Raw genomic sequence first — 13,249 nt, 5'->3', positions numbered from 1 at the left:
ATACATCCAGATGCAGTAGTGGTTCACACGGATAAAGATACATCAATTTACAGAGTAAACACAGAGTGAAAAGAGCAGGTTTTGGTTTGAGGTTTTTTGGGGGGACAGGGGAATGGAGTTACAGATCTGTAACCTATATCCCAATGTTTTCCACAACAATAACTCCAAGTGCTCTCTGCAAACATGCCACAATTTCCTTGTGCTCTTCCTTAGATCCGCATATCACCTCCCAACTGTCCATTTGGTATTCACTTTGTTTCCAAGTCCACTGAATACCCATTAAACAACTTCTGCATTAGCTGGTTCCAAAATCCCCTACACTAAAAGGTCTGTCACCAAGAAAAACAGAGCACAAAAGCTGAACTCACATTTCGGCAGCACAGCTGAAAGCCTAAGAGCCTGAAGGCTCTAATTTAGGTACCAGTGTAGGCATTCATTTAGGTTTCCTTTCTGCTCCCAGCTGCTGATTTTCAAAAACGATGTACTGACTGTACACCGACTTAATATCACTGATGTCTCTACTCCTCTGTCAATTGTGATTTAATACTGAACAATGAGTAATTTTGCTTCTCCTGTTTCTGTAATAAACTTTCTGGGTCAGTGATTGCAGTCCATGCTGCCATCAGCAGCGGCCACAATCTATACTGTTGCTGTTGACATGTTAGCTTCAAAGTAAAGCTTGCTATGCATTTTATTCCTCTTAGTCATCTTGGAAAGCAGTTTATAATCTGCCAAGACTGACAATTACTGTTAACTGCACATAATTTGCTGCTAGGCAGTAGAAGTAGTAGCCCCATAGGCAAAAAAATGCTGAGCACAAAGCACTCAGTGTGGCAACATGAAATCTGCTTTCCTTATCACTATTTAAAGTTTCATCTATCATCAAGGTAGGGTAATACTCCACTGGTGTATCTGTATCTCTTTATGTATGTGTGTATATATATTTTTTCCTCTCTTCTTTATTTTTAACACAAAGAACAAATTTGCTTGAAGAACTCACTATCACAATATGTAAAAGCAAAAGCTCAGTGGAAATCATAAATGCATATGGATGCTGAGAACATAAATATTTAAATACAATAAAGTTTGCACTTACGAGCATAAATTAAACACAATCATTTGCCAGATCTAGAAATAAACTTTTCATATGGATAWTTCTACGCATTTTGGACAAGTTGCTGCAATTTTCTTCAAAGTAAATGTTATAAAATAGAATAGCATACCAGATTCTGTAACTAGAAGATATGATCTAGGACAAATGAGCTAGATTTAAAACACAAACAAAATCAAAAAGAAACCAACTTATTTTCAGGATCCCATTCTACCAAAACTACTGAGAAAAACTGTCACCTGTTTTGATGTAGATTCAGCTTGGAATAACTAAACACCCCCCTGAAATAAGGAGCTATCCAATTAGCAAAAATGTTCACTTTGTTAACAATTATTACCTAGCTCTGACCTCAAAATGAAATGAGATGAATTATAATCACAAGATTAGATCCCAACATAAGGCTATGAAAGCCCCGGCAACGTTAGGAGTCACTCTGGATAAAAGAAAGAGATCCAGTTTTAGAATCCTCCTGAGAAAGTGCAAGAGCCATCCTTCACTATGACAGTGTTTTTATCATTAAAGCTTAATCTTTAAGTCTTAACCTTATTCTAGCTGCTACTGCTTCAGTCTGGAAAGAGAAGGTGCCAAACAAACCAACCACCCTGTAAAAGCAGTACCTGAGTTTAACTTTACATCAGAACCCTAAAAATATTATCATTCTATAAGTCTTCAGTTCTTTGTGAAGACTGGATGGGGAGCCCTAACTCCTACCTAGCCAGACTAACCCATAATTCAGCCCTTCCAGTGAAAAAGGTCTGTTATGTCCTCTTAGGCAATTCACGTTGAAGAGGAAAAGTGCAGCATTGCTCTTTAACAAAAACTCAGTACAGAGTAACTGGAGGCACTGAGCTGAGCAAAGCAACAGTATCAGTATGCAAACAAGAAATGTCAAGAGAGGTGTCTACATTAGCAATTTCATGTGCAGGAGGAACTCTTTCTCAAGTATTTCCTGCATCTGTAGGCAGAATCGTACAAAATGCACTTGACTGTACCACTGGAGAGTTTCAAGTGATTTCCCTTTCGGTGGGATCATGGTGGAAGTCGCATACAAGGGCACCAGCTAAAGCACATCATTTGCAAAGTGGACATAAGGTCCCCTGGCAGCCAGGGCTCTACATAYGCATTCCATGTACCTGACCAGCAACTGGCATGAATTTCCTTGCTGCTAAAGTCACAGTATGGACATGCGATCCTGGAACAGTAATAGTTCACACATGCAAAAAAACTTCAATTATTCTCTCTTTGTGCCACATCAATCAGTAACGTAGACAACAGAAATAACCTACCCCAATGTAGAAAACTACAGATTAACATTATTCTAAGAAAGTGTAAAGAAGTGATCATTTAGTCTCCCAGTAAAGAGATTTCTAAGTATACCAGGTTCTAAAAATTAAGCAGTGACCAAAACATTAAGATCAGGGTGAGAGGCGGACGTAAGCCAAATTCAGGCCAAGCTAAAGTGCATGTCTTTCTTTTGCATTTTTTAAAATACAAGACATTATTCATTCTTGGGACAATTTACTTAGAGAATCACTTCTTGAAATTATGCAAGATCATAAACAGTCCTTTTCCTTTGGAAATATTAAACTGTYGGTAGCCCACAGATGAAAAGTTCTAGCATCATTACTTTGTATTCTTCTCTGCACTCAAAACGAGCAGCAGATCACAATTTAGATGGGTGGTCTCCTACCCGCTGCAGCGATTCTCATTCAGCTTATCTGACTCTGTGCCAAACTGGTGATTAGCGTGGATACAGTACACTTCAGCACTCACTCGCATTAATCCTGTGACACTTGTAACAACATTCTCATAATCCAGTCTAATCTCCAATTTGAATAATTGCAGCATGTTTCCCCACATACCCCCTCCAAATTATATCTGAGCACAAAATTCCTTTTCACTGCTACAGAGATTTCATATCTCACAAAGACTGTGGTAGTTTTGCTCTACTGCATTAAACAGTACCAAGAGCCTGTATGCGAATTCGCAAAGTGCTTTGAGATCCTACAGGATAAGGAGTGCCATAAAATGGAAGTAATTATCCCATTAACAACAACAAMAAAAAAACTTTATTTTTTCTTATGCAAGGCATCAGAATTTCTCCAAGCATTCTTGTGGTAGAAAATAATTAGAGCAAGATGGGGATTCATACAATATTCTGGCTCTACCATTGTGCCAAAGAACTAATCAAGTACAGAGCTATCTAAACTAATACAGTTTTTTCAACAGACCACCAATTTAGCTTCAGGTTTCAAATAAATTAAAACATTAATGAACAAAATTCGATGAATATATTTATCCTGAAAATAATTCTGATTTTTAWTATTTTTAAGAATAGAAGGAAACTCCCCCAAAACAAACTACTTATTAGTCTAAAGTTCAGGACCGAGCTGTTGAGATAAAAAGATGCTAAATGGAATAACTGTAAAATCTCTTTGGAAAGCACATCACAACTACAACCTGAAGACTACAGAAATTATGACATTCATTTAGGCAAGACTGATGAGCCCATATTTAAATAGGTAGTGTGTGTCAGCCTAAAGTTGAATGGAGAAAGACAAATTAATATTCTCTCCAAAACTGAATTATTACAAATTAACTCCATTACAATCTGGAATCAAAGCCAAAAAAATTACCATTTTTTCAGCAGAAACGGAATGGAACAACAGTCAGTCTCTACTGAAATTCAGAAAGAATAAACTTTTTTAACGGGTCTAAAAACAGAGACAAAATMCAAGCAGAAATAAACTACAATAATAAAAGGGATGCTATTAACAAAACATGACCTTTTCCTGTACAAAGAAATCATATACTACGAGCGTCACAAGTTTTCCTGTCAAACGATCAGATCTAAAATCCTAATTACTCATGAACAAATTAGCAGAAAGGCCTTCCTCTGTTATGTTATTTCGTGTGCTTGAATTACGCAATGAAAAACTTAAATAATCCCCATCTTGATACTACCATACAGCTAATTAAAATCTGTATTATTATACCATCTGACATCAAAGGAACTGGAATGGGAATTTCAGTAGTTGAAATAACCTATATTTCTTTATTATTCAACCAAGTAGGCTGAATAGCATCAACCAAGTAGGTAATTACATTAAATCTGTAACTGCCTATTACATTTGTAGGCAGTTGGATTTATGTTACTTTTATAATGCTTTATCAGGAAAGGGATTGGCTTGCCTGTCTTCATACATTTCATACAAGTAGAAGCTTACTACTACTCATYCTGGCTAGCTCTTGACTAATTCCTAGGATACTTTCGGATTCAGTTTTCCAGAATGCAGCTGATGAGAAGGAAAACCTATAGACATAAAATGTCCTCCAGTGTTAGGAAAAACAACAATGATATCATATGGCATATGTTTAGAAGACTTGAACATGTAATTACAAAGCAAAATACAGAGTTTAGCAAAGTGGGTGACAAAAGTTGGAGTGGGAGGAAGGAAGTGGACTTCCATATATTCATCTGTGCATATGTTTTTTATACGTACATACATATATACACACATGTACACACGTACACTACATATATAGAAGTTGCAAAACATATTTGAAGAGAACGAGCTAAACTAATCRTCCTTACAAGATAATACATTTCTGAATACATTTCTGTCTTTTYAAAAAAAACATTGAAGGCAGAGGAACATAACTCAATACAGCTTACAATAGAATCTACCTATTTTACCAACTTTTTGCCATGTCAATAGTTATCTCTTTTTAGTATTTTCACATTAAACACTGTTTTACACTGCAGAAAACAAAYAGCTCTGACTCCTAGCTCCAATTCATCAGTGAATGGCAACAAGCAAAGTTCTAAATATCTTTTTTTCTCCCAATGAAGGTCTAAATGAGCTAAATTCTAAGCTGTTCAGCCTTGCCACAACTTAGAGGCCTTGGCATACACAAAGTTTAACATTTAGTGAATGGAAGAACAAAAAAGAATGTGCCTTTGAGATTCATATATCTCTAATCTGAGGAGGGAGGTGTGAAGTCCTTTTTTARGATTCCACTATTAGACTTAACTGTCAATTTCTGCTTCACTTAYATTTTGACTGTTGATTMTTTTTTTGAATCCGGCCCTTGCTCTCAAAGTTACCAAGGTTTTAGTCAATTTGTCCACTACTGTTCATTTAATCCCCAATTGCTCCTGGCAATGCTAATTTGACAGACATTGATTTCTTTAACAAAGAACAAACACATAAAAAAAAATCCCCAAATCAGTCTAGACATTATGCCTCGAAGGAGTTGCCTCACCTATGCCAAAATATTACTAAATTGCTACTGTTGACTCCACTTCCCACTGCAGAGAATACTAAAACATTTCCAGTAATCACAGTAATGCTCTGCACTTTCAAAAAGCACCTCAGAAGTTTACAAAATCCACATGGAATACACTTCCTATTATTTACATACAGAAAAAGACAATATTTTGAGCAAATACTTCTACAAAGGACTTAATAGCCAACTTMATTTCTTATTCTGGCAAAATCTTCCCTGAACATTCTCAGGCATTTTTTAAATGAAAATATTTTTGGAAATCCATTATTAAAAAAAATAAAAAAACAAAACAAAACAAAACACACTTCCTTTTCTTCTACTGAAGACATGGTTAGACACTTTGCAGAATCTCTTCTCCCCATCACAACCTCATCTGGAGACATCTTGTAATGATTTTTGGGGAATGGAAGAACATCTGCCTCACAGAATTTAGTATAAAAGTATTTTCATGATTCTCCTTGACACACTTAATGACAAGATACAAAGTATTATGCTTATATTATATTATAGCATATATAATATTACAGCATATATAGCATATTATACTATATACTTATATATTATAGCAGCTCTCTCCTATGCAGGCAGATGCAGTAACCTCCCATAAGCAAGTGTGATTCCTTACTAACCAAAACATGGGTAATGCTGAGTAGGAACAGAGGATATATAAATTCAGTGTCGTTCCAAAACATACTAGWGTCTAAACAGATTAGGCAGAACCCTTAAGGTCAGTTTGCTCCTTATTAATTATAAGGAGCTTATAGACACACATCAGAAAGACACCTCTAACAATGTTAAAGTTTATCCTCCTGTAAGACATAAYCCTGATTCCTGCTTTTTCTTTTTAACTCCAGCTTCATTGTTCTGATTTGCTAAAGACAAAGAATAAAATTGTCTTCCAAAATCTGCAAAAGGTCTACTACCAACATGATCAAACTAACTACATATTCAATACACCATAAAATAAGCTGTAGATTTTGTGCTAAATTCTCCCAGATGTAGATGATCTTAAGACTGATCAGCATTTTCCATGCCGTCCACAGAAGGGTATTCTACAAGAATTCTTCATATGTCTCACCTCTTCCTCAGCTGTGTTTATCTCTCTTCTTCTTGCCCAAATGGGTCAAATTGGTGAACAATTCTATCCTACCCCCAACACTGATACTGACAACTCTTTAACTATCATATCATGTGCCCTAGGCTTTTTGTTGACATCACCTTCATAGGAGTCATTCAGGGTCTTCCACATAATATTCCCCTTCTGTTTTCATTTTCAGCTGTTTCTCTGCCAGTTCAGGACAGGTAAAGCTCTTTCATTGTTCCTATTGCCCTCTCCGCCTTGACAAATATATTTTAAATGCATAATGCTTTAAGTTTGGTTATTACAGCCTTTATACGTTCTGGTTGTCTTACTTTGTACATTAATGTGACATGATATAACAAAATGTTTTGTATTATTAAAGACAAAAGATCTCTGTGCATTCCTCAATATGTCAGAGTCAGGTATTAGAGAAATTGGTCTCAGTCTACTCTGATGAAAGGAAAAAGGTAGTCTGCTTGACTTCCTGACGTGCTAATTCCTTTTAAGATACTGCTCCAGGGAATGCTTGACTTCTAGCAAGAGAATTCTTTCCCTCCTCCCACCCCCCTCCACCCTCTCTCAGGCTTTCAGGATCACACTTTGCATAGTCTCCTATTTAATTTTAAAAGCTGAACAGAAACATGAAACTATCTTAAGCAAAAATAAACATGTCTGGTCTAAAAAAAAAAAATCATTCTTTATTTGCTATCTTCGGAAAGGGTAGATTTTCAATTAACACTTGAAGTTTCCTGATTTCCCTAAGGGATGATATGAACAGAAAAAAATATGCTTCCAAAAATCAGGAATTAAAAAAAAAAAAAAAAAAAAAGACATAACTACATGTTTTTGTCCCAGGTAAGTTAAAACAGAAATAAATCATAAGTTCTGCAATTTTACAACCTTTCCACAGGTTTTATTTAAAAATCAGAAATATAAGAAAAGTTTAACTTATCTATTATGAATATTTATTGAAATTTAATGATACATTCATTACATTATGCAGGAAATAAGAACTCACAAGTAAGGACAGACTAGAATTAGGATCACTGATGTGACATTAAGTTTATTGCCTTAATGCATTTATATGGCCTTTCACCCAACACCCTAGGAAATGCCCCTGGTTAAGACAAAGCCATGCTGTCCTGCCTGTGTGATACCACACATTATATAAAGTTCTCTCTGCACTTGCAACTCTTTGCCACTTGCCCACTGCATGTCAAGCACATAATCATACCAAATAAAGATTATTTAACAAAATAAAGAGCACATAAGTAGTGCTGTACTTCATAAGARTATGAGGTGAGAATGCGTATATATTGCATGTGACATAGTGACACCCTGAGGAACATACAACAAGGCCTATGTAATTCATCCATTCTTGACATCTGGACCATTCCAGTGTCAAATTCCAAAGCCCTACTGCAAAGTGGAAGCATCATAATACTTCACCAAAAAGGAAGTAAACATGGATATCTTTCCCACGCCAACAGAACAGAGAGACTCACAAAGTGTTAAGCAACTTTAAATATAGGGTAGCTGCCTGTGTTTGCCAAAATCCCATTATGCCTATGCATTTCTTACAGCTAAGTGCTCTAGCTAATGACATATAAGTCATTGAGGCCTTTTAATGAGGCCTTTTAAGTTCAAGGCACCATTTTAGCTTCACTGACTACTGTGATTTCAGAATAGTTGCTTAATTTCAATACTGACTTTGAGTGTTTTTAGTCTGGCTTACATGCATAACCACTTTAACATTAATTTAGATGACAGTTCAGTAACAATTACATGGGCCAAGAGGTCTCCCAAGTTAAAAGATAACAATGTACCAGGAATTTTGTAAAAACATTAAAATCAATATAATTATTCTCGAGTAGAAGGAGTAGGTTTTTTCCCCCCTGAAGAGTGTTTTTTTTTCTCACTACACTGGAGTCACTACCATTCAAGGCCTGACAAGSCTTCCCTTCTTTGTTGCATCTCTCCTTATTATGTGCTGCATCACAAAAAGGCAGAAAACGTACTACCAATTTTTCTTTCACCATGAAGCAACAATAATTCTCAAATTGTTTGCATTCCCCCTATAAAGATGTAATAATGAGAGACACTTGAATGTCTTTTTTTTTCTCCTCTCAAGCATAAACACAGGCATATTACCAAAGATGTATCAGATAACTGATGCTTAATTCTAATTAACTGAAAAAGTATGGGTTTATTTTTAAGGAAATACTGTCAAAAATCCACACTCTTGCTTCAGTGTGATAAAAAAATATATATCTTCAAAATTAACTATTGGAAAACCTAGTGATATTCAGTACCTCATCAACTGGCCAAGTGTTTTTGAGGACTCGCTCAWATCATTTCAAACATATTTACTTTCCAGGGATCTGTCTTAATCAAAAACTACTTAACAGATAGAAGTCCTTAGATACTTTACAATAGCAGAATAGAAAGAAGAAATAACTTCCCTTGATTACGATCACAAAACTTTATGGAATTAAAAAGAAGATTTCAGGTTACCATATCTATCAAAAAGAGATGTGACTAGTGATAACTAGCAATCCTTTTGAAAATAATATAATACAATACATATCTTTGTGGAGGTGCCTAATTACCCCTCTGCCACCTAATACAAATTAAAAATAGAACACCACAGAAATGAAGCCAAAATGTACTTCAGAGGTAAGGGATGGAATACTCAACCCCATGTCTGGGTGACCAAGGGGCTTAATGAAAGGGGGCTTAAATATCACATATCCAAGTGATAAGGATTGGAAGAAAATGTTTTAATTGCTGAGACATTAAAAAGACAATGGAAATGTGTGCAACTTGAGTGACAAAATTTATAATGTTACAAAAGAACTACAATAAATTGAGAAGTTAACAGCTATAATGTAGAGAATCTTGACATTGTTTGAGTTAAATCACACAGCAACACAGGTCTGAACATAGATGATCTATTTGGAACACATACAYTATAGGCATCAGAAAAGATTTTTTAAGAGTGAAATCTAAACTGAGATTCAGCATACAAAAATGAGAGGCAACACATAGAAAAGTATTCCCATAACCTGGCTGAATGACCTCAAAATTTGTACTGGATTTTYGGCAGCTAATCTAAATAGAATTCACTGTAACATACAAATACGTTAAGGTAATACTGCAAACAGCCTTTGGCATTTGTTACATCTACTTCAACTGATTTCATGAAATGTATGCAGAAGGCACGTATTTCTCCCTAAACCATTGTCATATCTAATCAAACAAGAAATGGAAAAAGATTTCTATGGAAACAATATTTAATTGAAGAAAGGAAAAAAAAAAAGATATGAAAGGATCATTAATAGGGTTTACCTTTTACTTTCCATGTCTAAATACACTCAAGCTAGTAATAAAGTGGAAGAAAAACTAGTCCTGCTCTGCTCAGATTGATGCCAGAGAAGAAAAACAAAACTAGTATCTTAATACAGTGGTCAAAACACCCAGAGATCATTTATTTATTAAAAAGAACATACATTAAGAGCATTAGGATTGGAAGTAAAGTCTAACCTATTCACAGTAGACGATACATTTAAGCAGAGACTTGTAAAAGTAGTATTCCACATTATTCTCAATGCAACTAAAAAGTCTGTGATATCTGAAGCAAAAATTCAAATGGACAATTTCTGCCTAAGGAATGCATCTTTGACCACTGTTTTTCCCCCTCAATGTTGCTGCAGAAACATCACAACTGTGTAAACTACACAGAAGTGAGATCATGATCACAAGCCATGTCAGGGGAACTGAATTCCATTCACAGTTCTGCAAATGACTTGTAACATGACTAACAAAAGYATCTTATCTCTTTTTGTTTACCTGTAAAAAGATACTTACCTACCTTACAAGGTTGTTGTGGGAACTAATTATGGGTATATTAAYATTTATGAAGCATCCTGAGCTGCATTCATTCCTACAAAATTTTTSCTACAGTAGCTTGACTAAGTTTTTCAGGACAACGATTATCTATCTTTTGTTATTTATTTGTWCAGTTCCCAGAACAATAGGGTTTTAATCCTTGACTTGGACAGCTAGGCACCATTGAAACATAAATAATCAGCAAACAATATGAGCTGAGAGGTTTAGCAAAGAGTTACCCTTCCCAGAGCTCCAAGGCACAGAGCATTCAAATGACCAGAATTTAGCCAAGGCAAAGGGAACTAGGGACAAGGAACCATAGCCTTAGTAACTTGCTAATAGCTTTGGTGGCTTGCTTTTGAARGAGTAGGCATATGAGGGAAGGGGAAAAAAAAAAAAAGGAGAGATAGAGAGAGACAGAGAGAAAGACAGACACTGATAGAATGCACATGTGAGAAGAGAGTAATCAGCCTTCAGTGGAGCACAGGGACTGCAAAYACAGTTGCCTTTTGAGCAAGGAATTGAGGGACAAAGCTTTTTAAATATTTGCCAGCTGTACTRTATCTGCAAACTAACAATAAACACAGTAAGAAAAAAAAAATATATATTTTCCCCCAGAAACAACACATAAACATGTAATTTAACAAAACAGATGCATATCAACAAGCAAAAAACTGTTGCATAAACAGTAACTGTTACCTCTTAAGATAGGTTCTATGCACCTACATGGTGCCATTGGCACACACATGCCCACTATACTCAGTTATCAGCAGCTATCAGAGACTATCAGTTCCACTATCAACTGTGACAGCATTGCACCAACATTCCCTTGCCTCCCATCAGAAGCAAAACCCCATCAGACTGGAGTTATTCYGATTAGTTGAGTAGCTCTTCATCTTAAACAATCCTTCATCATCATCATCATCTGAGAATAAGTTCAGATATAAAGCATGAAGGGTATGACATGTAATTTGTGCCAACATTTGAAAGTAAAACAACTGCTGAACAAGAAGGTAATCATTTCTTCTTCAGTGGCAGTCCAGACATTTGTTCTGTTGTTGGTAACTTCTAAGCTATGCCCTTTCTGAAGGTAGATATCAGTAATTTGGGCTTGTTTACTCTAGAAATGAAACACTGATGGGAAGCATGACTGTCAGCATTAATATGCAGTGAAAAATAATTCCTTCCAAATAAAGAAATGCTCTGCTTCTAGTCAGCCTGGAAGATACCTTCAGGACAGACAATTTCCACAAGGTGATGAATGAAAAGGAAGTAGAAAGCTGAGACAAAAAGCCTGGAGTGCTTCCAGTAAACTGTGAATGCAGGGTGGGGCAAATGAAAGCAGTCATCAGAAGGAATAAAGGCAAAACAGTCAGGGATAACTAGACTACTACTACTACTACTTCTTTTTTTTTTTTTTTTTTTTAAAGATGTTGTTAAAGCACTATATTATAAAAAATGGGAATTAACAGAGAGACTTTGTAAATATATTCAGTCAAAGTATGTGCAATACAATCATTTACTGAAAAACATACAATATGAAATATTAAATTTACTTACCTGGATGTGTCAAGTAAATATCATTTCAATATTTTAGAATGGCCTGTGTCTCACCACAATATTATATGCTATTATCATAATTTTCATTCAAAACTCTTTACTTGAGATATTCCAAATCAACAATACTTTAAGCATATTATCATTGTTTAAATATTCTACTGAATGTGCAATAAAAATCAAAGCGAGTTAAGCAGAGAATTTCTCCATGACTCATTTTCATATGAAGTGAAAAGAAGAAATTAAGTGTGTTATAGGAAAAGATATAAAAGGCAGAAATTACAATGAATGCAAGCAGAGAAAGCAAGAAAAATAATATAAGTTACTACAAATATTTTTAAAATGTATTTTTAAACCCTTAATTATCTTCACAGTATTATTTTAATTAAAGAGAGCAGTAAATTAAAGCTGTGAGAAGTGGGATGCATTTATAAAATATATAAGYATGTTTTGAAGACTAGACCCTCTGGGTGATGTGAATTCATTTGCCACAATAGAATCAGCATGAAATGTGACTCAATATTCAAAATATACATTTCAGCATTTTCCATTAGGCATGAACAATAATTCTGCTCATCATCTAAAACCCCMAAATTGTCACATTTATATCTGGCAGTTTGATAATGGAAAATTTTGAATAGGTGACAGTGATAAAGCACTGTCACTAAAAGACTACAGAGAAACAATACACATTCAATTCAATATGATCTGAATATGATCTGAAATGGATGTTGAATCTCTATTTTTGAAAGAAGAGAACTAAAGTTTTTTTTTTTTTTTTTTTTTTTTTTNTTAACTAACAGTAAATGAATGAAAAATCTTTTCAGAAAACTCAAAAGCTTACCTGTTGGTATGCCTGGTAGATTATATCAAACAAGAAAGCCTGAGGCATTTCACTTGCTCTATACCTAGCCCTTTCCAATGAGTGGTCTAAACAGCCATCAGCAGAAGAAGCAACAACAGTAGAAACTAGAGGACGAATTGCTCCTGCTGCCTGTCAAAATACATAAAGAGCATCATTGAGCTTTTATTAACATTAATGCATACCAGAGAGCTGTAGTCACAAAAATCAGAATTTTAAAATTGGTCATCTACTTATCTTTAGGAAGACTGTATAAGTACATACAGAAAGACAATTTACAAAAAGAAGTCTTAAGTCCTTCATACACATCTATTGCAAATACATGTACAGATCTGAGAGGTCTGTTTTTCATGCTTTCTTCTATGCACATACTAGGTGGTTTCTGTGAGAACAGACCTAGACCTATTCAGATATAAAATTGACATAAAACTTCTGAGCAGTGTTGACAATCCACAATTCC

General features: G+C 35.1%; 1 protein-coding gene across 1 annotated transcript in view; it reads right to left on the bottom strand.

Annotated features, from left to right (window-relative positions):
* The window catches only part of CRPPA (CDP-L-ribitol pyrophosphorylase A), a 112,419-nt gene that overhangs the window by 81,455 nt on the left and 17,715 nt on the right, over positions 1-13,249 (bottom strand). Inside the window, exon 2 of the mRNA XM_085316349.1 lies at positions 12,772-12,921. Within this exon, the coding sequence (XP_085172475.1) occupies positions 12,772-12,921 (150 nt within the window). The remainder of the gene's footprint in view (positions 1-12,771; positions 12,922-13,249) is intronic.

This window comes from Rhea americana, unplaced genomic scaffold (genome assembly GCF_003343005.1).
Source record: "Rhea americana isolate MKP2758 unplaced genomic scaffold, rheAme1 scaffold_112, whole genome shotgun sequence".
NCBI lineage: Eukaryota > Metazoa > Chordata > Aves > Rheiformes > Rheidae > Rhea > Rhea americana.
This window is presented reverse-complemented; position numbering and strand designations above follow the sequence as displayed.